At 35.1% G+C, this 21,602-nt stretch overlaps 2 protein-coding genes across 3 annotated transcripts; one reads left to right on the forward strand and one right to left on the reverse strand.

Annotated features, from left to right (window-relative positions):
- Positions 1-595: 595 nt before the first annotated feature.
- Positions 596-7,987, reverse strand: LOC100258540 (serine/threonine-protein kinase D6PKL1). Of its 2 annotated transcripts, none has more exons than XM_002269958.4 (3): positions 7,559-7,987; positions 2,846-4,841; positions 596-1,697 (listed from the first exon to the last, which is right to left on the reverse strand). In XM_002269958.4, the coding sequence occupies exons 2-3, from the start codon at positions 4,615-4,617 to the stop codon at positions 827-829; spliced, it is 2,643 nt and encodes an 880-aa protein (XP_002269994.2). In that variant the 5' UTR covers positions 4,618-4,841; positions 7,559-7,987; the 3' UTR covers positions 596-826. The 2 variants fall into 2 exon arrangements, with proteins under 2 accessions (XP_002269994.2, XP_019076108.1); XM_019220563.2 differs by lacking the exon at positions 7,559-7,987 and adding an exon at positions 7,333-7,526.
- Positions 7,988-17,292: 9,305 nt separating this feature from the next.
- Positions 17,293-20,960, forward strand: LOC100263703 (serine/threonine-protein kinase D6PKL2). Its single transcript, XM_002266244.5, has 2 exons — positions 17,293-17,941; positions 19,379-20,960. Exons 1-2 carry the CDS (start codon positions 17,385-17,387, stop codon positions 20,172-20,174), a joined length of 1,353 nt encoding a protein of 450 aa, XP_002266280.3. The 5' UTR covers positions 17,293-17,384; the 3' UTR covers positions 20,175-20,960.
- The last annotated feature ends 642 nt before the right edge of the window (positions 20,961-21,602 follow it).

Consider the following 21,602-nt stretch of genomic DNA (forward strand, 5'->3'; position numbering starts at 1 on the left):
TCCAGGGTGGAGCCAGGCAACACCCATAAAGGCAAATAACCCCTCTAAAATTTTGATAAAAATGTTAAGGGGTTTGTGAGATAAAATATTAGAGGTTAATGAGATTTGATCTCAGACCTCAAATTCTAAGAAACCTAAATGCTTATCACTAGGCTATACAAATACTTTGATGCTATTCCATCCAAGAACTAAGTTACATATTACATGTATCGCTCCTCTCAACCTATTTTTTTTGGCTCTGCTACTGTTTATAATGCATTTGATTATGGCTTAAATGACTTCAAAATGTTCAAGACTTGAATACTTCAAACATAGCATTTTTTCCAACAAACAGATGTTAAAAGACTTTGTACAAGAGATTCTATAAATCACAATTCTAGATCAATTCTTCTTTTCCTTCATAGACTTCAAAGCTTCACCTCTGAAATTAGAGAATGAACTGAATTAAAAATTCCTTCCTTTCTTGCTTGTGTATGGTACCATGATTTCTATCAATTCTTATCATATTTTCATTTCTACTCTGATCTACCAAACGCAAATGTCCTGGAGCTTTGATAGAAGGCAGGGTGCAGAAGAGATGAATAGAGTCCTGAGATTATGCCGAGTAATTCCCCATATTATTTCCCTTACAGATATGAGCCCTCATCTCCAAAGTATCCAAGTATCAGTATAAGATATGATATATCATAATACTCCAGAACATGTCACCAATTTTGCCAATTACATTTACACTATAAGCTCTCTATATTATCAGTTACAACAAGGATGGAAAATCTCTTTTAGGACTTCAGAAACAGAAACTCAAACCATCTGGAGAAGGTTTCAGCTAGAAGAGCTCAAACTCCACACACTCTGTTGTATCCTTCATGTCCTTGCAATCAGACTTGGCACTCTCCTTTTTCTGCACACTCATACTCATTACAGTGCTGCCGGTTCCAGCATCACACAATTTAGGCATTTCTGGGGGTATCGCACAGCGTATCAGAGCCCAGTTTAAGCCCTCAAAGAACGAGTGCTGCTTGATCTCGGTCGCCCCTTTCACTGATCCTAACCGATTCTCTGGCTCCTTTACTAACAGCCCTCTGATCAAATCTCTTGCATGGAAACTAACCATTGGGCTTTCTGGGAACTTGAGGCTATGTGAGACCACACTGGCTAATGTATCCTCATTTCCTGAACCCTTGAAGGGTGTCTTTCCATATAATAGCTCATATAGAAATATCCCAAAGGTCCACCAATCGACTGCACTCCCATGACCCTCCCCCTTGATTATCTCAGGGGCCAAGTACTCATGAGTTCCCACGAAAGAGTTGGATCGGGCACTGGTAGGCTCGGCTACAAGCTGTGGGAGAGGAGTGACCTGAGTGGCAAGGTCGGATTTTAGCTTCCTTGATTTTGCTGTAGTAGATAGAAGCCTGGGAGTGAAGCATGGGACTTGCCAGGATGGTTGAAGGCAGAAAGGGTGTATGCAGCTGGAATCAGTGCAGGGACTTGAGGCCTTCTTTGTGGGCTCTACAACTGGGGAAGCTGATTTGAGCAGCATCGGATTAACGGCACATCTGAGAGACAAGTCAAAATCTGACAGCATGATGTGACCGTCTTCCCGAACCAGGATGTTTTCAGGTTTTAGGTCTCGGTACACAACTCCAAGCATGTGCAGGTATTCCAATGCAAGGAGGACTTCAGCAGCATAAAACCTGCAGTGATGATGGCATCAGATCAGAGAAGATTGGAGATGATCAATCATGTATCAAATCCTCTTAATACTGAATTGAAATGAATATAGAAAAGTTCATGTATTCAACAATTATAGCATTTAACATCCGAAGTCCAGCACCCATTTTGACCAAGGGACCTTAGAAGGTAACAAGCACCCAATTTCTATTTATTAGTAAGCTAAGGCTGAGAGAAACCCAAACCCTACATCTGAAACATGCAGGAAGCTCTCAGCATCCTCAACTTCTTCATAGCACCTAACCTTTTGTGTCCCAAGTTCTCATATAGAGCACATGCTAATGCATTGACTCTTACTTCAAGCCATTTGTGCTTTAATGTTACCACATTACTTTTATTCGAGTGTTTCAAAGTTAAAAACCTTGGACACTTCTTCCTAATGATTTCGCTCAAGCTTCCACAATATTCACCACATTACTTCTATTTGAGTGTTTCAAAGTTAAAAGCCTTGAACGCTTCTTCCTAATGATTTCGTTCAAGCTTCCACAATATTCTGCTGATCAATTCCAATAGAATGTTAGAAGATTAAAATTTAAACTTAGCTTCCAGAGCACTTAAAACAGTGCCCTTCATATATCTGCCAAGGTTTGGAGAAAAAAAAAAAGGCCAGAATTCTTAGGTAAAGGGACAACAGCTATGAGACTCAAAATTAAATGTGGGAGGTTCTGTTCCAACTTGAACTGTGGATTGAGTAAGGTTTTCCCACTAGTTTCCTGTATAAATGAATAAGTAGTTGTATAAAGAATGAAAATACTCCATCTGCCTGGTACCAAACAAGGGCATATGTGGTGCACAAATACAATGTCACAGGCAATCCTGTAAGATCCATGCATCCGCCAAAATTTCTAGCTTTAAACCTTATAGCAACTTTAGATTAGTTCGAGCAGATACTCGACCAACCAAAAAGATATTCAAGCAAGACATGAAGCTTGGAACAGGCAGCTTAGGGTATGTTACAAAAGGAAAAGAAAATTGTTAAGACATGTTAATGTTAAAAGTTCCAGTAGGCAGCAATATATTTCCAATATGCACACAGGTAAAGTATGTTCCGTATGAATTTAAATATAACTGTGCAAACTGTCAGAAATGGGCTTCAATTCTAAATTCTTACCGGGCAGCTTGTTCAGAGAAACTCCTGCTAGGTTGCTTCTGCCGGAGCACATGCAGATCTCCACCTGGACAATATTCCATAACCAAGCATGAGAGCTTATCTGTTGTGAAATGGGCATATAACGTGGGGAGAAATGGATGATCCAGCATTTGCAGTATTTCTCTTTCAGTTTGGGCTCTAGGCATTTTCTTCCTGGTTGCCAGAAACTCATTGTCCATCACTTTCAAAGCAAATAGGCAGTTTGTGCCGGTTAGCTCAACAAGATAAACAGTCCCAATGTCCCCACAACCAAGCCTCTTGAGCAACTTGAAGTTTCTCAAACCGAAAGTCTCATGCTGCTTCTGAACATGGTGAATGGCCTCCCATCTCAAGTCTTTGGACATGTGAGGCCTGTTCCCACTACGACTAGACCCACTTACATTGCTTTCCTCACTAATACTTGTGCTACTGCTATATTGCCCAATGCTACTTTTTGAGCTTTGGGAGAACTCCCCCTTTTCACTAGATCTTGATCTCTCATCACCTTTTGTAACACCTCTAGTTCTGTTACTGCAATTTGAACCGAAACCTGGTTTACTTGCATCAGAGTCCACAACACTTGAACTAACTTCAATGCTAACATTTCTACCACTGGATGCTGGCGAAGCTTTCTCATTTTCTTTAGTTTCATTCTTCAGAGTGTAGTTGTATGTCTGGAAAACCAATTTACTAGTACTAGGATCCAAATCATTATTGATAGTCCCATTACGTGGATTGGAACCAGCAGGGGTAGAAGCCAAAGCTGAATCTAGCTTTACTTTCTTCTTAACAAAGTTCTTGCTCCTGAAGACTGGCTTGATTAGGTGTGGGCTATAGCTACCAGACTTGCTTACCTTACTTCCAGAACTTGCACTAGGTAGAGAAGATGCAGAATGCAACTTACCTTTCTGCCCCTTGTCTAGTGTTGATGTTTTGCTTGCAACTTCATTCAAGGTAGGAACAATCTTCTCTAGCTTTGGTAGTCGCTCGCCAGCATCAACACTGAGCAAAGAATGTACTGGTTTCCGTTTTCCATTCTGCTCCAACTCTGCCTTTGACTTCTCCCTCCCAATCTCTGCTGGCAAAGGAACAATCTCATCCTGTGCAGGTGTAATCGGCAGCATTGATTTTGCTGTTGTCGCATCAGCAACAGGATTACAAGAAGGGGCACACTGTTGTGACAACTCTGCCTTGGGAACTTGCAGGGACTCTGGCACCTTCTCATAAAAACTTGATGTGCTTTTTTCTGGGACAAGCGAAATTTCTACCAAATTCCCCTTTCCTTCATTAAAGGGAAGACCGGATTCACTGGCATCAACTACCACTGCCCTATACAATCTTTTGATAGTTCCTGCTTCAGAGGAACCCGACAAACCTGCTGGCTTCGACAATCGTTTCATAGCAGCCATCTCTGACGCCTGAGAGATGCATAATCCCCTTAGTGCCTGCTTCAAACTTACAGACTCTGAAATCCCTATTCCTGATGATTGAGGAGAACTGACTCTAATTGGTCTTTTCATTGCACTCTTCCGGAAAGCATCTTTGCTAACTTGGTGTGATGTACCCGAAACCCTACCTGAACATCTGATGTCAATTGCCTCAAAAAGTTGATTAATATCATCTTCTATGGAATAATTTTGCCCTGGCTTCAGCAAACGATGCCTTCCAGCTATGTCATTCATTTTTAATTCTGAATCTAGCTCTTCTGCTGATTCAACAATTTCACTAGTACCAGCAGATAATGTACCCATCATTGCTAGACTTACTCAAATACTGCAGCAGATGGGGATATGATTCTGCAAGTTAATATTAACCCATTTCTGAAAAATCATTGCGGAGATAGAGGAACGCAGAAACTAAAACCACACATCCGTTGCAGTTCTCTAATTTCATACTTAATCCAAGTTTTGAAGGGCCTTTCAAAATCTTTCTACTGACCCCAAAATGAAGCATCCAAATCCTGCAATTATGGTGGAGCCTATCCAACAAAAAGGAAAAAAAAAACATGCAATCATTATAGAGTTTCAGACAGATACAAGCTAAAAAAATTCTCTCTGTATTTAGTACAGGTGGCTACATTTCCATAAAATACTAAAGATGAGTTTGCCATTCTTAAACTGTTTTGCAAGTAGTGAAAGGTTAGACATTCAAATTGAATTTGAGGTTGAAGGATTTCTGAATTAATGTTACCAATCTAATTGAAGACAGGATTGAATTTACAATTGAACAGCCTGAAGCAAGGTATAACTCAGCTTAATGTTTATGTAGCACTCATGAAGAGGAGCTGTGTTCCTGCCAAACATGAACTCCTACATCAGGCCTGAACATGATTTGGCTGCTCCTCGTATGCTTCTAAAATTCTATGAGTTCTTCTTCTTCTTCTTCTTCTTCTTCCTTTTTTTTCATATTTTAATATTTTTGTTTTTTGAAATTGGTATACATAGACATGGCTAACAAAGGTCAAGAATGCAGAAGATAGGGCAGTATATAGGAAAACAAAATATGGCTGTAAAGAAAAATATAATAAGTGCAGAGTGAGGAGTACACCATTACAAATTAGTTATATGTTGTTAGTCTAGAAACTTAAACAAATCAACTACCATTAGACACAAACTACAGAAGACATGGTACACATGATTGTGCATGAAAAGAATGGTAAAATGTTACTCTAAGTCTGTAACTGCGCAACATTGATTGTAATTAAAAAAGGAAAATGAAATTGAATGTAGAAATTTGAGTCGGTATTTAATGTTTAATAATGTTGAACAGCCATTGTGAGAATATGAACATATGGCATTTCGTGAAGCTTGACACAAAAGATAGAAAATTAGGCAATAGCTTGTTTGATAAATTTGTGTCCTTGATAAGTGTAATCATCTTGGTAACAGCATGGGAGAGGGTGTATTTTTAGAAAATAAAAAATAAAAACTGAGTGGGAGCCAAGGAGAGAGAAAATGAGATAGTAGTGGCATAGTAGTAGCATGGATTTTAGATGAGGTATTAGTTGGCTTAGATGGTTACATGGATTTTCCTAATTTTTTCTTCGATATACCTAACAGATTTGAGGGATAATGGGAGAGAGAAGTAATATCAATAATTGGATTCCAAAGAGGGGAACATCGAAATGAGGTATTGACTTAACATATAGCATAGATATAGATTTTAGATTTTTGTCTTGCCATGTCAATGGCCTACTTTTCTTAGGTTTTGTCTTGTCGTGTCAATATATCTGTGTCACATGTCTTGTATCCATGTCCATGTTATACAGCTTAATGTTGTTTAAAAAAATTTAAACTACAGCATCACAAATGTCAAGAAGAAGGTCAATGTGCACAACCACTTCCTATCTAGAATTTCAACTTGGGTGGAATTCAAAGTCATCCAATGTGATTTCCATTTAAGGAATGTGCAACCCCTCCCATATCAATAATCAAGGTCTAAAATACCTTTTGACACAAAAGACAACTACCATGTCCACCTGTTTCAGACACCCTAAGCTACATGGACCCTGCATAACAAGTTAAGCAGCCATGTTGAACACAAAGCATGTCCAATGCACCCATTACCATCCATTGCAATAAAAGTGGAACAAATTCCTAGTTTCTTATCTTTGAATATGTTGAGCATCCATGTCCTAAATGCCATGCTACAAAGACACTACATTTTTCCCAAGAGTAAAATCGGGCATTTCAACAATTCAGTTGTCTATGCATTTCCATGCCCTAAGAATAGGCCATCACATGAATCTAATAGCTATCACTCCCGACAAGTCCATATAACATACCATACACTGGTTTCGCCACTTTTAAAAACCCCAAATTTCCTATATTATATGAAAACTAATCTAAAGCCATTTTCTTCCATCACAATTTCATCTTCCCCACTCCTTTCATATAGACTCACAGTCTCAACAAAAGGACAAATGAATACATTCAATACAGTAAATTCACAAACACAAATAGATATACAATCATGTCCCCATCCATCAGATTTTTTGGGGGTGCCATAAGCCATGTGATATACCACGTATCCATGACCACACATCACAAATTTGATTCCATATCCTTGTCTATATATAAGGACACCAGAATCTGTTAGCTCCAAATCCAAATAGACTACCCAAATTTCCAGCAAAAGCTTCTGTCCCTAAAGTTTTTTTTTTTTCCTTTTTTTTTTCTGTAAATGTGTAACTTTGAAGCTTGGACAAAATTTTACAATTTATCTTCAACCATCCTAGTCAAAAAAATTTTCCTTAAATCTGGAAGTTGTTTAATTTTTCTTTCTGGGAAAATTTTTCCTTGAGAAGGGCCCCAAGAAACCATACCCTCAAATCATTAATTCAAATTTGCTAAATCACGATTGATCCATTAATTTGAAAATGGAACATATTATACATCCAAAACAGTTACCACATCAAATAAATAATAATAATAATAATACTAAACAAACAAACAAAAATCAGAAATAACCTGAGCTTCATAACTTCGTCTCGAATGATTCATCCATAGAAGCCAAAACCCAAAACAACACTCAACCCAATTCAACAACAAAACCAAATAAAGCTCCAACAGCAATCAAACCAAGCAAGTTTCAACATAAAACTCACTCTCTCCGCCACCCACAGCCACATAACACAGACAGGGAAAAAAAAAAAGAAACCCAGAAAGGAAAATGAATCAAAAAGAGAAAACTCACCGGACCCAAGATGAGGGTGATTGAAAAAAGGCTGAATCTGGGGGCAACAGCAATAGGGTTTTGAATTTAGGGCAGGGCACGAGAGAGAAGTGGGGGAAGAGAGAGAGGGGGGAGAAAGAGAGGGAGGTTGGGAGGAGTGAATGAGGAAAGAGAAAAGTTGAAATCCAAATCACGAGAAGTGCCACTGTTCGTTTCTCCAAAATGGCGGAAAAGAGAGAGAAAGAGAGAGAGAGAGAGTGAGAGAGAAAGGAGAAGGGTACACCCAGATTATACATGCACTGAAAATACTTGGATGTCTGAGCGTCTCTCTGGATTTTTGGTTCTTCAGATATGTGGCTCCCTCTTCTTTAGGGGCCAAAACATTTGGTCACTTCCTGCATTTTTGGACTCATTTTCTTGTCAATACTCTTTTTCATTTTCTTTTTCCTTTTCCTTTTCCTTTTCCCTACCCTTCTCTCAATTTGTGATTTCTTCTAATTCTAGTAGGCAGGCATGTATACTTCAAATTTGGATTGAGTTTCAGTTCTTGAATTAGATAGAAAAACACTACAACAATTTTAGTTGGGTATATGTATTCTAAACTTGCAAAGATCTTCCTTGCTGAATTTGTTTGAATGAAAATCCACTTCAATAGTTGCCATTGTTCATTTGGATTTTTTACTTCAAAAAAAAAAAAATTATGTCTGTCCAAACAATATTTACATGGATTCTGTTGTATTTCAAGTAGGGTGTTAACATTAACATGAGGTTGACAACCCAATTGGCACTAATCAATTGGAATTAGACACATCCCATCACCAATATTTTTGTATAAAAAATTATTTTAATTTCAATAATCATTTTTCCAAAAATAAAATAAAATGGAGAAAACCCATTTATTTATTAAGCAGATAGGGTAGGAATGAGATTTTAAAGACTCTAAAGAGTGAGGGTGTGACTTCTTTTCAACCTATAAATGTCTAGCTGCCCCCTTTGCAGCACATCTTTTTTGACCCGTCTTTCTCTTCAATTCATCTTCACTTTTCCAAAATTTTTGCCAATCATCTCCATCTCTACCCTCCCAAGGGGCCAAGCCATATCCCACCTGATCTCATCTCTATACTTCTTTCTCCAAGTTCAAAAATCATAAATTTATTTACCTTTCAATTATTTTAATTGTTAAAATGATTGTATTTTCTAATACTTTTTAACATTTTTTTTTCAAATTTTTGCAGAAAATATTTAAAAAAAAGAAAAAAAAAAAGCATGAAAAGGGAATATAGAAGGAAAGAATAATAATAATAATAATTTTTTTTTGGATGGTATATAGACAAATTTGAGGGAAAAAATATCAAAATGCTTTTCCAAAATTTACCCACTTTTAAAAAAAATAAAATTGAGAGCAAAATCTTGTAGTATTTTTCCCTTTTTTTTCTTAAAATCAAAATAATTTAGTTTATGTAAGATATTAAATAGTTGGAAATTAAAATAATTAATTTATGAGATATGTTAAATAGTTGAAATTATTTGAGAGTTTTATTTTGTAAATAGAAATTATACTTTACAAATATTTCAGAAATTATACCAAAATATGGTGCATTTTTAATAATTTGTTAGTATTTAATCATGTTGATTACTTCTCCAACCAGGTATGGTTGATACACAAAATAAAAAATAATAATAAATAAATAAATAATATTTATTTCTCATCTCCATTCTTCCAATCAAATTTTATATAATTTTCCTCTAAATTGCAAAGCTATCAATAAATTTATGCTACTTGCAAAAAGTTAAAAATGTTTGTTTATTTTCATCAAAATTCTCATAATTTAAGGGTTCATCGGGTAATTGTTTTCAATAACAACTTTTTGTTCTCTAGAACAAAAATAACATGTTGAATGGAGAACTATTTTTTATTTTCTATTATTAAGAATAAAAAATATAGTGTTTTTTAAAAACTATCTTTTATTTATTTTTTAGGATTGTTTTATAAAATAATTATACAAGTATGTAAAATAATTAAAAACAAAGCACTAAATATAAAATTATTTTTAAAACATATTTTAAAATATTCAAAATATGTTATAAATAGGTTCTCAAATAGACAATAAACAAAGCCCAAGTAATTTTCATCCTCTTCTAAAATTTAATTTCATTTTATACTTCCTCTTGTTACCTTAACCATAAGACCATGTTTGGTTTTTGAAAAATTAAAAAAAGAAAAAAAAAAGAAAAGAAAAGCTCAGCAAAAACAACTTAATTGTATTATGATAATCAAAATTCAAGATATAGAGAATTTACAAAATAAAACACAAAATTTTAAAGCTTGTTAGATGGATTCAAATCATGTAAATGGTGATGTAATTAAATTTTGTTGAATTTAAAAGAAACTACTTAACAAAAAAAAAAAAAGATATTATAATAGGAATTATTAGACATGAGAGGATCTCTAGTAGGTTATTTTAAATGGATTCCTAAAAATTACCTTAAAATGATTTTTGAGTAGTTCTAAGGTTTAGAGAATGTTTGACATCTTCTTTAAGACAATTGCAATAAATAAATAAATAAATAAATAAATATATATATATATATATATGTATGTATGTATATTGAAATCAATTATCATTAATCATTTATCATATGAGAATGTTGCTCCTTTAAAAATTAAGAATATAACAAATTATTGTAAAAAAAAAAAATCAACACATAAAATGAAAATTTAGAGAATGTCATGTTTATGACTAAGATCTGATTATATAAATGATATTAAAGACTCGACAAAATAAAATGGTTGTTCAATCAAAAAAAAAATTTAAGTAAATTAAAACTAAATAAGACAATCAAAACTTTAGTTATAATAATCAAACTATTTAATCAAATAAAGGCTCCCCCAAGCTGGAGTAGAATCATTGTGTACAAAATTCTTCAAAAATGGTATATATATTAAGAGAAAAAGATACTAATATTAGGTGTGATAATGTGGTTTGGGAATCATCATATCACCATTTAAATTAACCTTTAATAAAAAGAAAGATTTTACATCAATGTGGATGTTGGCATGGCATGAAGAATTGACACTAAGATTCAAAACCAAATTTCACATTTCCCCCCTCCTCCCTCCTCCCTCCTCCCTAGTCCCTCACTCCCCACAACTTGATCAAAGTTGAAACATGTGGAGGAAAAAGGGAAAGGGGAGAGGGGAGAAAATAGGACTTTGTGTCTCTTCTTTTTCCACAAATTACAAGCAAGAGAGCTTCATGTCATGATGCCTTAGATATTAAAAAAAGAAGATTAGGTTACGTTAATGGCTTATTTCTTGAATGTTTGTAATCATTAACACACTACAAAGCCCACAATCCCATCCCATGAGCGGGTGCTTTTTGGGTTAAAGCTAATAATTATTTCTCCTTTTCTTTTCTTTTTCTTTCTTTATTTTATTTTTTATTTTTACCTTTTACTTCAAGTCTCGGTGTTTTCCATCTTCCAAATGCATGTAATCCTTGTTGGAGCCAATTAAGTAAGATGAATTATGGGCTTCTCATGCATGCATGCCTAACATCTTGAGAATGAAGCATATAAATTATAAATTAAAAACCAGCAATGCTTGCTATATTTGATTTATGGAAAATGTTTGTTATGAAGTGTCTCAAATTCCTAATTAGTAGAGATTTTATATATATATATATATATATAAAGAATATTATATAAAACATTTCCCATGTTTTTATATCATTATAATATTATATTTCCTTATAAAATTATTAGAAATATTTTTATAAATATTATCATACATGGTAGTTAGGCTGCAACTTGGTCGGATTGATGGTCAATATGAATCAAACCCAAATTAAAAAACAATCAATTTAAATTCAACTCAATTCAACCTTTAACAAGAGGTGATCAACTCAAATCCAACCCAACCCAACCTCATTTTTCTAAATTCGGGTTAGTAAAGTTAAACTTGGGTTGCTTAAGTTAAATTCAGGTTGATCGGGTTAGATTTAGATTGGTCAAGTCGATCGTGTTACATTATTCAAAATTCATCCATCATGGTTATATATATACTAAAATTTAAATATTAAATAAGACAAAATTTTAAATAATAAAATAAAATAAACTTATGTATCTTTCTAAAAAAATGAAAAAACATTTGATATAATTATAATTTGATATTTTATCTCTAAAATCTAAAAAGAAAATGAATATTATTATCCAAAATAATAAATATTATAAAAACATTATATCAAGTTCAAGTTAGGCTCAACTTGTCTAAACCTTAGCTTGACCCCAACCCAAGTATTGAAAATATTTGTCCAAACCCGTTCAAACATTAGGTTGGGTCAAACTAACCCACCTAAGTTGTAACCCTACTTAGTGGTGAATAAAAATGTAAAAAAGAATTGAAGACACTCAATTGTCATAGACTATTTGTTTGGTGTCTATGACAGTAGTGAAGGTGTTGATCAAGAATAGTATGTTTATTGGTTTGAGCGTAATGAAATGAGAATTACTCCAGGGAAAGGGTGTGTAAGTGGTGTTGGAAGCTTCTTCAGAGTTTAGACAGGCCAACCTGGTTAAGTTTGGGGAGCTTGTCGCTAGTTAAGGACTTGATAATAAAGAAAAGCTTGGTTACTCCTACACAAACTGGTTGGGAGTTAGAGTTGTTCCCCTAATGAGTTCATGGTAGGACCAAACCAGTCAGCATAAAGCACTTGGAATGCATGGAGTGTAGGCTAGGCCCCTTGATTTTTGCCCATTAAGAGTCGCCGCATGGGCCATGCCACTACGTTGGAACTCTAGGTTAGTGACAAGTAGTATCAGAGTAAGGTAGAAGGTCAAGCATAACAGTATTCCCTTATGATGATCTTTGGCCAGTGAGTTACTTTTCCCGATGGCAATACAAGCAACCTAAGAAGCTTAACGTTGCGATTGTATAAAGGTGGACACTATGGCATGTATCGTGGTTGCACTTGTGAGTACTTGTGAGGGAATATGGGTGCCTCTAGATCTTAAGATGTCACTGACAGTTCTAAACGCGTGCAAGGGAGTTGCCTACTAAGGGTGAAAGTTGGTGTTGGGGTGCACACTTCCAGAGTGTTATTAGGTTAACATGACTAGTGGATGTCACATCATGGGTGAGTGGACATCCCATTTGGCTCATTGGGTATTAGTAACAGACCTTTGGTGATTAATGGCTCATGGGGAGTAGCAACATTCAAGAGCATCATTTGGCCAAGACATGAATCCTTGCACAAGTGCATGCAAAAGATTGGGTGGGGGAGAATGTCATGGACTATTTGTTTGGTGTTTGTGACCGTAGTGAAGATGTTGATCAAAACTAGCATATAGACTAGTTTGAGCATAATGAAATAGGAATTGCTCCAAGGAAATGGCGTGCAAGTGATGTTAGAAGCTTCTTTAGAGTTCAGGTAGATTGACTCGATTAAGTTTGGAGAGTTTGTTACTAGTCAAGGACTTGACAATGAAAAGAAACTTGGTCACTCCTACACAAATTGGTTAGGAGTTGGAGTCGTTCCCTTGATAAGCCCATAATAGGACAAAACTAGTCAGCATAGCGCATTTGAAATGAATGGTGTGCAAACTGAGCCCCTTGATTTTTTCCCACAGGGGTTGCCACACAGGCCATGCCACTGCGTTGGAACTCTATGGTTGTGACACAATGCTCTTTTTATAATATTTTTTATGGTCTTTATAATATAATGGAATGGTTCTCTCTCATTCTTAGATATAAGTATGATTGAATAAACTATGTTAAAACTTCATGTTCGTCCATTTATCAATTATTTTATATTTATGTTTTTTAACTAATATGTATATATCAAAGGCTTTATTGACACAATGATGCTATAAAAAAATGTTAAAAGAAAACTATTTTCTTATATTTGGTTTTACTAAGAAAACTATGAATATATATATATAATTAAAATTAATAAGAAACTTATATATTTTAAAATTATTTAATTTTTTCAATAAATAGTTATAAAAAATAAAATAAATTTAAAATAATATACAAAATAATTTATTGATTTTAAGATTATATTTGGTTCTCAAAATTTTGAGGTACAGAAGTGGAGAAAAAAAAGGTATAATGAAATGAAAAGGTTAAAGGAAATAAAAATAAATAAATTTAAAGTTAATAAATTATTTTTATATACCACTTCAAACTCATTTAAATTATTTTTACTTTTTAACGCAAAGTAATATAATTCAACAATACATAAGAAAAGATTGTAACTAATTTTAATTATATTTAATTTTTTTTAATATTTTTTATAATAAATAAATAAATAATTTTCTTAGTTTTTTTTCTTTAATAATTTTTAGAAATATAAATTTATGTTTTATTATTATTTAATTTTATGTTTTATTATTATTTTATTTTCTTTTCTTTTACTTTTCCACTCAATTTTTTCCCACAAACCAAACATGGGTGAAAGAACATTTACCTTTCTGACAACTACTTCACTAATGTTATGAAAAGTAAATGAGCTAAAAAGATGAGGTTTGACTAGTTCTTTTTTCTGATTCAATTAAGCCCATAGTTGGCTCAACCATCCCTCTTTCTCCATATTCAATGCCATCAATTATATTTCATCATAAGAGCCTCCACTCTAAAAGTTAATTTAAGCTCACTTTATTCCAACCCTAAAAGCAATTGCCTCCAACATCATGCATGCCTCCTTTTACTCTTAATCCTCCAACCCCTATTGTAAAATACAATACTTAACTACCATGTATATGCATTTTTAATCTCAATTTTCAATATTTTAAATTTAAATAAAAATTAATGAAATATTATAGTTTAAATATGACATTTCAAATAAAAGTTAAGGGGTTTTTAATTTTGTGTTCAAAAATAACATGTAAAAATAAAACTTAATTTAAAAAATAAATGATATTAAAACATGTCAAAACCTTTTAAAATTTAAAATAAAATAATAATAAGTATGTTAGTAATGACATATTCTTAATTGTGTAGATAACATTTACTTTAAATTTAATAGATCTCACAAAACATGTCTAGATGGTTAAGAAAATTTTATACACATTACAATAATTTTTTCTCTTATTCAATGTAGGATATCATAATTACTTCTTACGTAGGCATGACGTCTTCGTTGTATCTTACAAGATTGTGGTGCTATATAAATAGATGCCTCTTATAAAATCCAACAAACTCTCACACCAAGTTCGAAATTGACTTTAATACCATTTATAATGGTCTACTTCTTCCAATGTCAATATTTTAAATGTAGAACAGATAATATTTATATAAATAAAAGTGAATTGTTTCAATTTTATAGAGCTTTTAAGTTCATTTCTAATGACATGAAATCTAATTATGTCGGACAAACTCTCATAAAAACATTAATACATTATATAAATATAACCACGTCTAAATATAAATATATGAAATTTAGACTCTTTTGCCCTCAATAATGCCGCAACTTTCTTCTGAATCCATTCATTTGCTTGAAAAATTCATGTATTTTTTTTTCTATCCTCTATAAATCAATAAGTGATATTGTATCAAGTAGTTGATTAAATTTAGATGATTTAATTGTGAAAGCAACATTTAAGCCACCCAACGCTCTTATATATAGACCAAAAGTGAATGCAGTAATCACCACGTTATAAATGAGAAAAGATATGGAGCCGGATTAGTGTCTTCACATGTGTGTTTAATGGTGGAGACCCAAAAAAAAAAAATCTAAGTAGGAGAGATTAAGGTAGAACAATGAAATCAAAATCATTATTTGAAATGGACTGAGGTTGCTTTTTGCTTTTGTTTTTTTGGTTTTAAATCCACAAAAATGGGAGGGAGGGAGAGAGAGAGAGGGAGAGAGGGAGAGAGGGAGGGAGGACATTAATTCTAATTGAGAGGGCAGAGGGAGGAGCCAGTGGTGGCCCTCTTAATTGGTTTCACCTTACAAGACTAAACCATTTCAACCAACTTTCCCTCTTTTTAGTGCCATCATGCATTCAAGAGGATTCATAATATTTGTTTCATCTGTGCCCCATCATTTTAGGAATCAATTTCATTTTGCATCAGCCCTACCATATTACCATTTTCAGAAATTTTGCTAAATTAAGGGAGTCAAAAAATTAACCTAAAGGGCAACGTCCGAAACAAATGGGGATAAAAACTTAAAAAAGTTTCTAAGTTTTGGATGCTTAGAAACCTAGATATTTTGTCAAAAATAAGAATAAAGCCCGGGGATTTGGATGCTTCTCTTTCCTATTTTGTCCAAAGCATTACCTTAGAAAAGTTTTAAGATCAGTTTGGTAATTATTTTTTAAAATAGTTATAAAAAATAGTTTTAGAAAACTATTCGCTAATATTTTATAGAATAAAATTTTACTTGAAAACTTGAAATGTTTTTAACTGTTATTGATGATTTGAAATATGTTTTAAAAATTATTTTTATATGTAATATTTTATTTTTAATCATTCTATATGTTTGTATAATTACTTTTTAAAACAATCATTACAAAACGACTTAAAACAACTAAAAGATGTTATTTGAAAAGATACTGTTTACTTTTTTAAGAACGAAAAAAAGAAAAAAAAATCCTAATTACTAAACATGTTTTCCTAAATTTTTTTATTTTAGAAAACATAAAATTGTTCTTGAAAACATTGCCAAACAGGGCCTTGGAACTTGTTTGACAACTATTTTCAAAAACAATTTTTTGTTCTCTAAAGTAAAAAAACAAGAAAATATGTTTAGCAACTAGAACTTGTTTTCTATTTTTTTTTTCTTAAGAACGGAGAATATGGTATTTTTTAAAAATATACTTTAATTGTTTTATACTGTTTTCACATGTTTTTCTTATGCTTGTTTTATAAAATAGTTATATAAACATATAAAATGATTAAAAATAAAATAATCAATAGAAAATTTATTTTTAAAACACATTTAATTTAAAAATATTAAAATTAAAATTAAGTTAAAAACATTTCAGATTCCAAACAGAATTTCGTTCTATAAAACAACAAATAATAAAATGCAAAAACTATTTTTAAAAACTATCTTTTAAAATTATTTTCAAAAACATTTATCAAAGAGGACCAACTCAATTTTTTAATTAAATCATTGAAAGAACATTCAGACAAATCAAACCTCAATAATTTTAAGAATATATAGAATCAAATAGGAGATCCTCAATGAGAGTTGTCTTGTTTTAATATGGCTACAACTTCCAACTAACCCACATTTTTTAGGGTCATATCATGGTCAATACTTTGGCTTATAATAGAGTTTTTATGATTGGAGTTGAAGCTGGTTAATACCTAAATGTGGCCACTCCTTGAGAGGTTTTTAATTTATGGGACTGGTGGCTACTTGATATCTAAACCTGCCAACTTTTAAAAAGGGAGTTGTGAGCTTAATTCGTGTGTTTAATGGTATGTACTATTTCACCAGTGCCTCATTCACATTCAAACATAAGTCTAATCACTTTATGACATCCTTTTCTCTGACCAACCCGCCACCTTCCTCTTCCTTGGATTTATCCTTATTTACTAACAAATCTTCAACTAGATTCATAGGGTAGATGAGAATGAGAATAAATTTTTATTTTATTTTTTTATGATTAATTTTTATTATCACGTGTTAATATAAAATCGTTTGGAAAGTGTAAGAGAAATGGTGGAAAAGGCAATTTTGGATTCCCTGCTTTAAATGGATTCGGGCCATCCGTTTGCCCAAACGCCACGCAACCCAAGGGTTCTGCAGGCCCACCTCTTTCCCCGGCCCAACACGCCCTCCCCCACCCTTCAAAAGCACTCTCGGTCGCGCTTTGTCTCTCCCAAGTCTCGACCATGGAGCCATGGCTGGAAGACTCGACGGACGACTCGAAAAGTATGAGCTTCAACTCCACTACCACTGCCACCGACATCAACCGCAGCACCAGCTCCGGCTCGGAGACCACTTGGACGACGGCTGCCTCTGGCGGTTTCCCACCCGCCACCTCCAAGCCTCACGCTTCCTCCGGTGACCCCTGCTGGGACGGCATCCGCCGAGCCAGATCCGAATCTCCCGCCGGCGCGCTCTCCTTCTCCGACCTCCGATTCGTCCAGCGCCTCGGCAGCGGTGACATCGGCTCTGTCTACCTCGTCGAGCTTAAGGCTGCCGAAGGCTGCTCCTTCGCCGCCAAAATCATGGACAAGAAAGAACTCGCCGGCCGGAACAAAGAGGGACGAGCCAGGACTGAGCGTGAAATTCTCGAAATGCTAGACCACCCCTTCCTCCCCGCGCTCTACGCCACCATCGACTCTCCGAAGTGCTCCTGCCTCCTCACCGAGTTCTGCCCTGGCGGCGACCTCCACGTTCTCCGGCAGCGCCAGCCGGCGAAGCGCTTCCACGAATCCGCCGTCAGGTGCGCACGTTAGCAATCTCCCTCTCTCTCCTTTTCTTTTTTATTTTTTTATTTTTCACAAAATCAAAACAATCAAGAGAAAGGATTCAGTGTTGCGCGAATACACGAGAGCGCAGGTTGTGGAGTGTCAGTGAGAGGTAGGACCCAGGTTAGAGGGTTTTGATTTTCGAACCAGAAGTGGACAGAGTTTTAGCCGTGTGCCGCCAGTACACTGGAACATCATGTCTCTGGTAAAATTTGAGTCACATAGAGAGTGATTCAAGATGTGGAGAGAGTTGACTATCTGATTCACGTGAACTTCATACGGTAGATGCTCATTGGCTCCGAACTTGTAGTCAAAACTGCTTCTTGTTTTCTTCCACTTTCCGTTTTCCCAAACATATATTTTACACGGTATCATTCTTCTTCCATTTTATCCCCACTGTAGCAACTGGCATCAAAACTCAAAAGTCTTTTTTTAAAAAAATTGGTGGGTTGGAAATGGTAGAAAAATTTACATAGAAATCTAGCGATAGAGCCAACTCAGACCGGATTCAGCAGTTTCCTTGCGGCAGTACCAATTTGTCTTTTTCTTCGTCTGTCTTTTTCATCATTAAAAAGTTGTTATCTCTTTCATTCTTACGCTGCTTTCATATTAAAAAAGGTGATTGTAACATGTGCCATTGGAGATGATTTTAATCATTCATTTTGGATCAAATCCTTAATTCTCCTTCTCTTGGTCAAATTACTTGAATTAAAAAAACTCGTCTTTCCTTTCAAGTATTAAATGGGGACATTAATGCATATGTATTCAATGTTTGATTAAACAATAAAAAGGCACAGAGAACCAGGATCCTTGTTTTGGGTTCTTCTGCTTTTCCCAGAATTCCTGGGATTCTTTTCCATTTGCCTTATTTTGGACGGAAATCTCTTCCATTTTCTTTTCTGGGGTGATGAGAATTAATCAGTAAGTGGTGTTATAATCATTTTCTCATTGCTCCGGACATCCCCAAGAAGAAAAATCTACAGAGTTTATCATTGGGGAGCACATATCTTTATCTCATTTTCCTTTTCAAATTTTTTATTTTATTTTTTTGAAAAAGGAACACTTTAATGCAACACAAAGGTGAGAGTATGATATTAGAATGGATAAGTAGTGAGTGTTTGGGTGAGCTAAGCAGCAGGGTCCCCATATGCTGCAGTAGATGGGGTTGGGTTACCTAATCAAGGCTCCTGTGGGATCTCAATCATTTTCCTGCTTAATGCTCATTATCGCAATTTTTTCGAAACCATGCTATCATTCTGTTTCTCAGTCCAAAACCCTGGTGGACCCTGGGACCCTGAACCAAGATACTGTGTCTTCTTCTTTTCTTTTCTTTTTCCCCCCTTTTTTCCCCCAAATTGTTGTTCCTATTTATTTGATTAATTTTTATAATTGTGTTACTATGGTGTCTCCAGGTTCTATGCATCAGAGGTGGTGGTGGCCCTGGAGTATGTTCACATGATGGGGATCGTCTACCGTGATCTCAAGCCTGAAAATGTGCTAGTTCGATCTGATGGCCACATCATGCTCACTGATTTTGACCTATCGTTAAAATGTGACCATTCCACATCAGTTGCTCAGATCATTTCTGATCAAAATCCACCCCTTGCACTCCCACCAAGTGATTACCCGGCTGATCCACCACCTTTCACCTCATCCTCATGCATTCTTCCCAATTGTATTGTCCCTGCTGTCTCATGCTTCCATCCCAAGCGCAAGCGAAAGAAGAAGCCAGGCCATCATGGGGGGCCTGAGTTTGTGGCTGAGCCAGTTGATGTTCGATCAATGTCATTTGTTGGGACACATGAGTATTTGGCCCCTGAGATTGTTTCTGGGGAGGGCCATGGCAGTGCTGTAGATTGGTGGACGCTAGGAATATTCATATTTGAATTATTGTATGGAGTGACACCATTTAGAGGTGTGGACAATGAGCTAACCCTAGCTAATATTGTGGCTCGAGCCCTTGAGTTCCCTAAAGAGCCATTGGTGCCTGCAACGACTAAGGACCTCATCTCTCAACTGTTGGTTAAGGACCCTGCAAGGCGAATGGGATCCACAATGGGTGCCTCAGCAATCAAACACCACCCGTTCTTCCAAGGGGTCAATTGGGCACTTTTAAGATGCACGCCCCCACCATTCATCCCCCCACCTTTCAATCGAGATGTTGTATCAGATGAAAGTTGCCCGGAAACACCAATGGACTATTATTAGTGAAAAACCTGGAATCCTCACAACACACATACAACTAATGGCTTGATTGTTGGAAATGCAGCCTGCCAACACCTAGAAGTGAGCCATTTTGATTTAAGAACAGCTGCATTTTCTCACTATGCTCATTGAGAATCTATCTGTGAGAAAAGGAAGAAAGCATGTGAAGTTATTGTGAAAAAATAAATGTTGCTATCATGGAATTTGAAAATTGGCAAGTCATTGTTGGCTAGCAGGAATAAGTCTCTCATGTCTTTTTCTTGATATGTGACTGTGGGAATAAGCCCAAATATTTAATGAATCAGCATCGTTGGCTAGGCAATAATGCCTAAAAAAAAAAGAACAACTGGGGGTGTGATTTCCCACTTTCACATTGCTGTTGCCTTTTGTTCTCTTGGCTCTCAATTTTTTAGTGATATGCAGGGTTGTTTCTCAAATTCTCATAGTCAATGCTGGTGTTGGCGGCATCAGATCCTGACAAAGTACATTAGACAAAGATATTGGGTGAGGATGGAAGAGGCGGTGGCATGGCATGATCGTTGTCCATTGGGCTGGAGGGGGCCAGAGCGGGATGGGCAGGCGATGATGGAACTGTGGTGGTGTGTCTAATTGCGGAGAGCATGGCCCCGCCCCATGTGAATTGTTTAGGGTATAGGGAGATGTGGGGTTGGGAAGATGTCTATGAGAGGTACCCCTCGACTCTTGTTTTTCTTTTTCAAGACCTCATCACATGATGCTAGCATTCTTCCTTAATCATTGTATAAAAAGAAAAGAGAAGCTTGTACTCTTTATACTTCTTTAATTGCTTTTGTTGGTAGATGCAGTGGGGTTAGTAAATCTCTTTTTGACCCATTGCTTTGAATTATCATTGCCCTTTACCCTGCTGGGTGGACTAACATTTGCTGTGTCTGTATTACCATGAGCTTGGCTGTACTTTGAACATTAAAAACACCAACCTAAGCATTTGATAGTTTGAAATTTTCATTCATTTTGATAATAGGGTTTATCGATTGTTTACCATTTTATGGGTGTCATCTTTGTCTCATCCTGCCGAGGAGACCTAGAAAAATAAAACATTGTGTTAGCACCATGAATAGAAGTTAGCAGTTTACAGTAGTAGATCCACAAGATCATATGAATGGGATATGGTAGCAGCCAAGTAGGATTTGATACCAAATACAATTGAAATGGAGTGGTATATTAACCATAAGAAGTCATACAAACATGATGGAAATAAAGAGTAAAATAATAATTTTAACATATTCTATATCATTTTCTGCAATGAGTGAATCAAAGATACCTTGGGTTGAAAATTAATTAAAATCGATTTAATTTTGGTTGGAATCATCTTTTATTTCATTATCATCCTTGTTTTGTGATTGTGGATTTAAAGTCATATGTGGTGGATGGGGAGAAACATGATATGAGTAA

This window comes from Vitis vinifera, chromosome 6 (genome assembly GCF_030704535.1).
Source record: "Vitis vinifera cultivar Pinot Noir 40024 chromosome 6, ASM3070453v1".
Lineage (NCBI taxonomy): Eukaryota > Viridiplantae > Streptophyta > Magnoliopsida > Vitales > Vitaceae > Vitis > Vitis vinifera.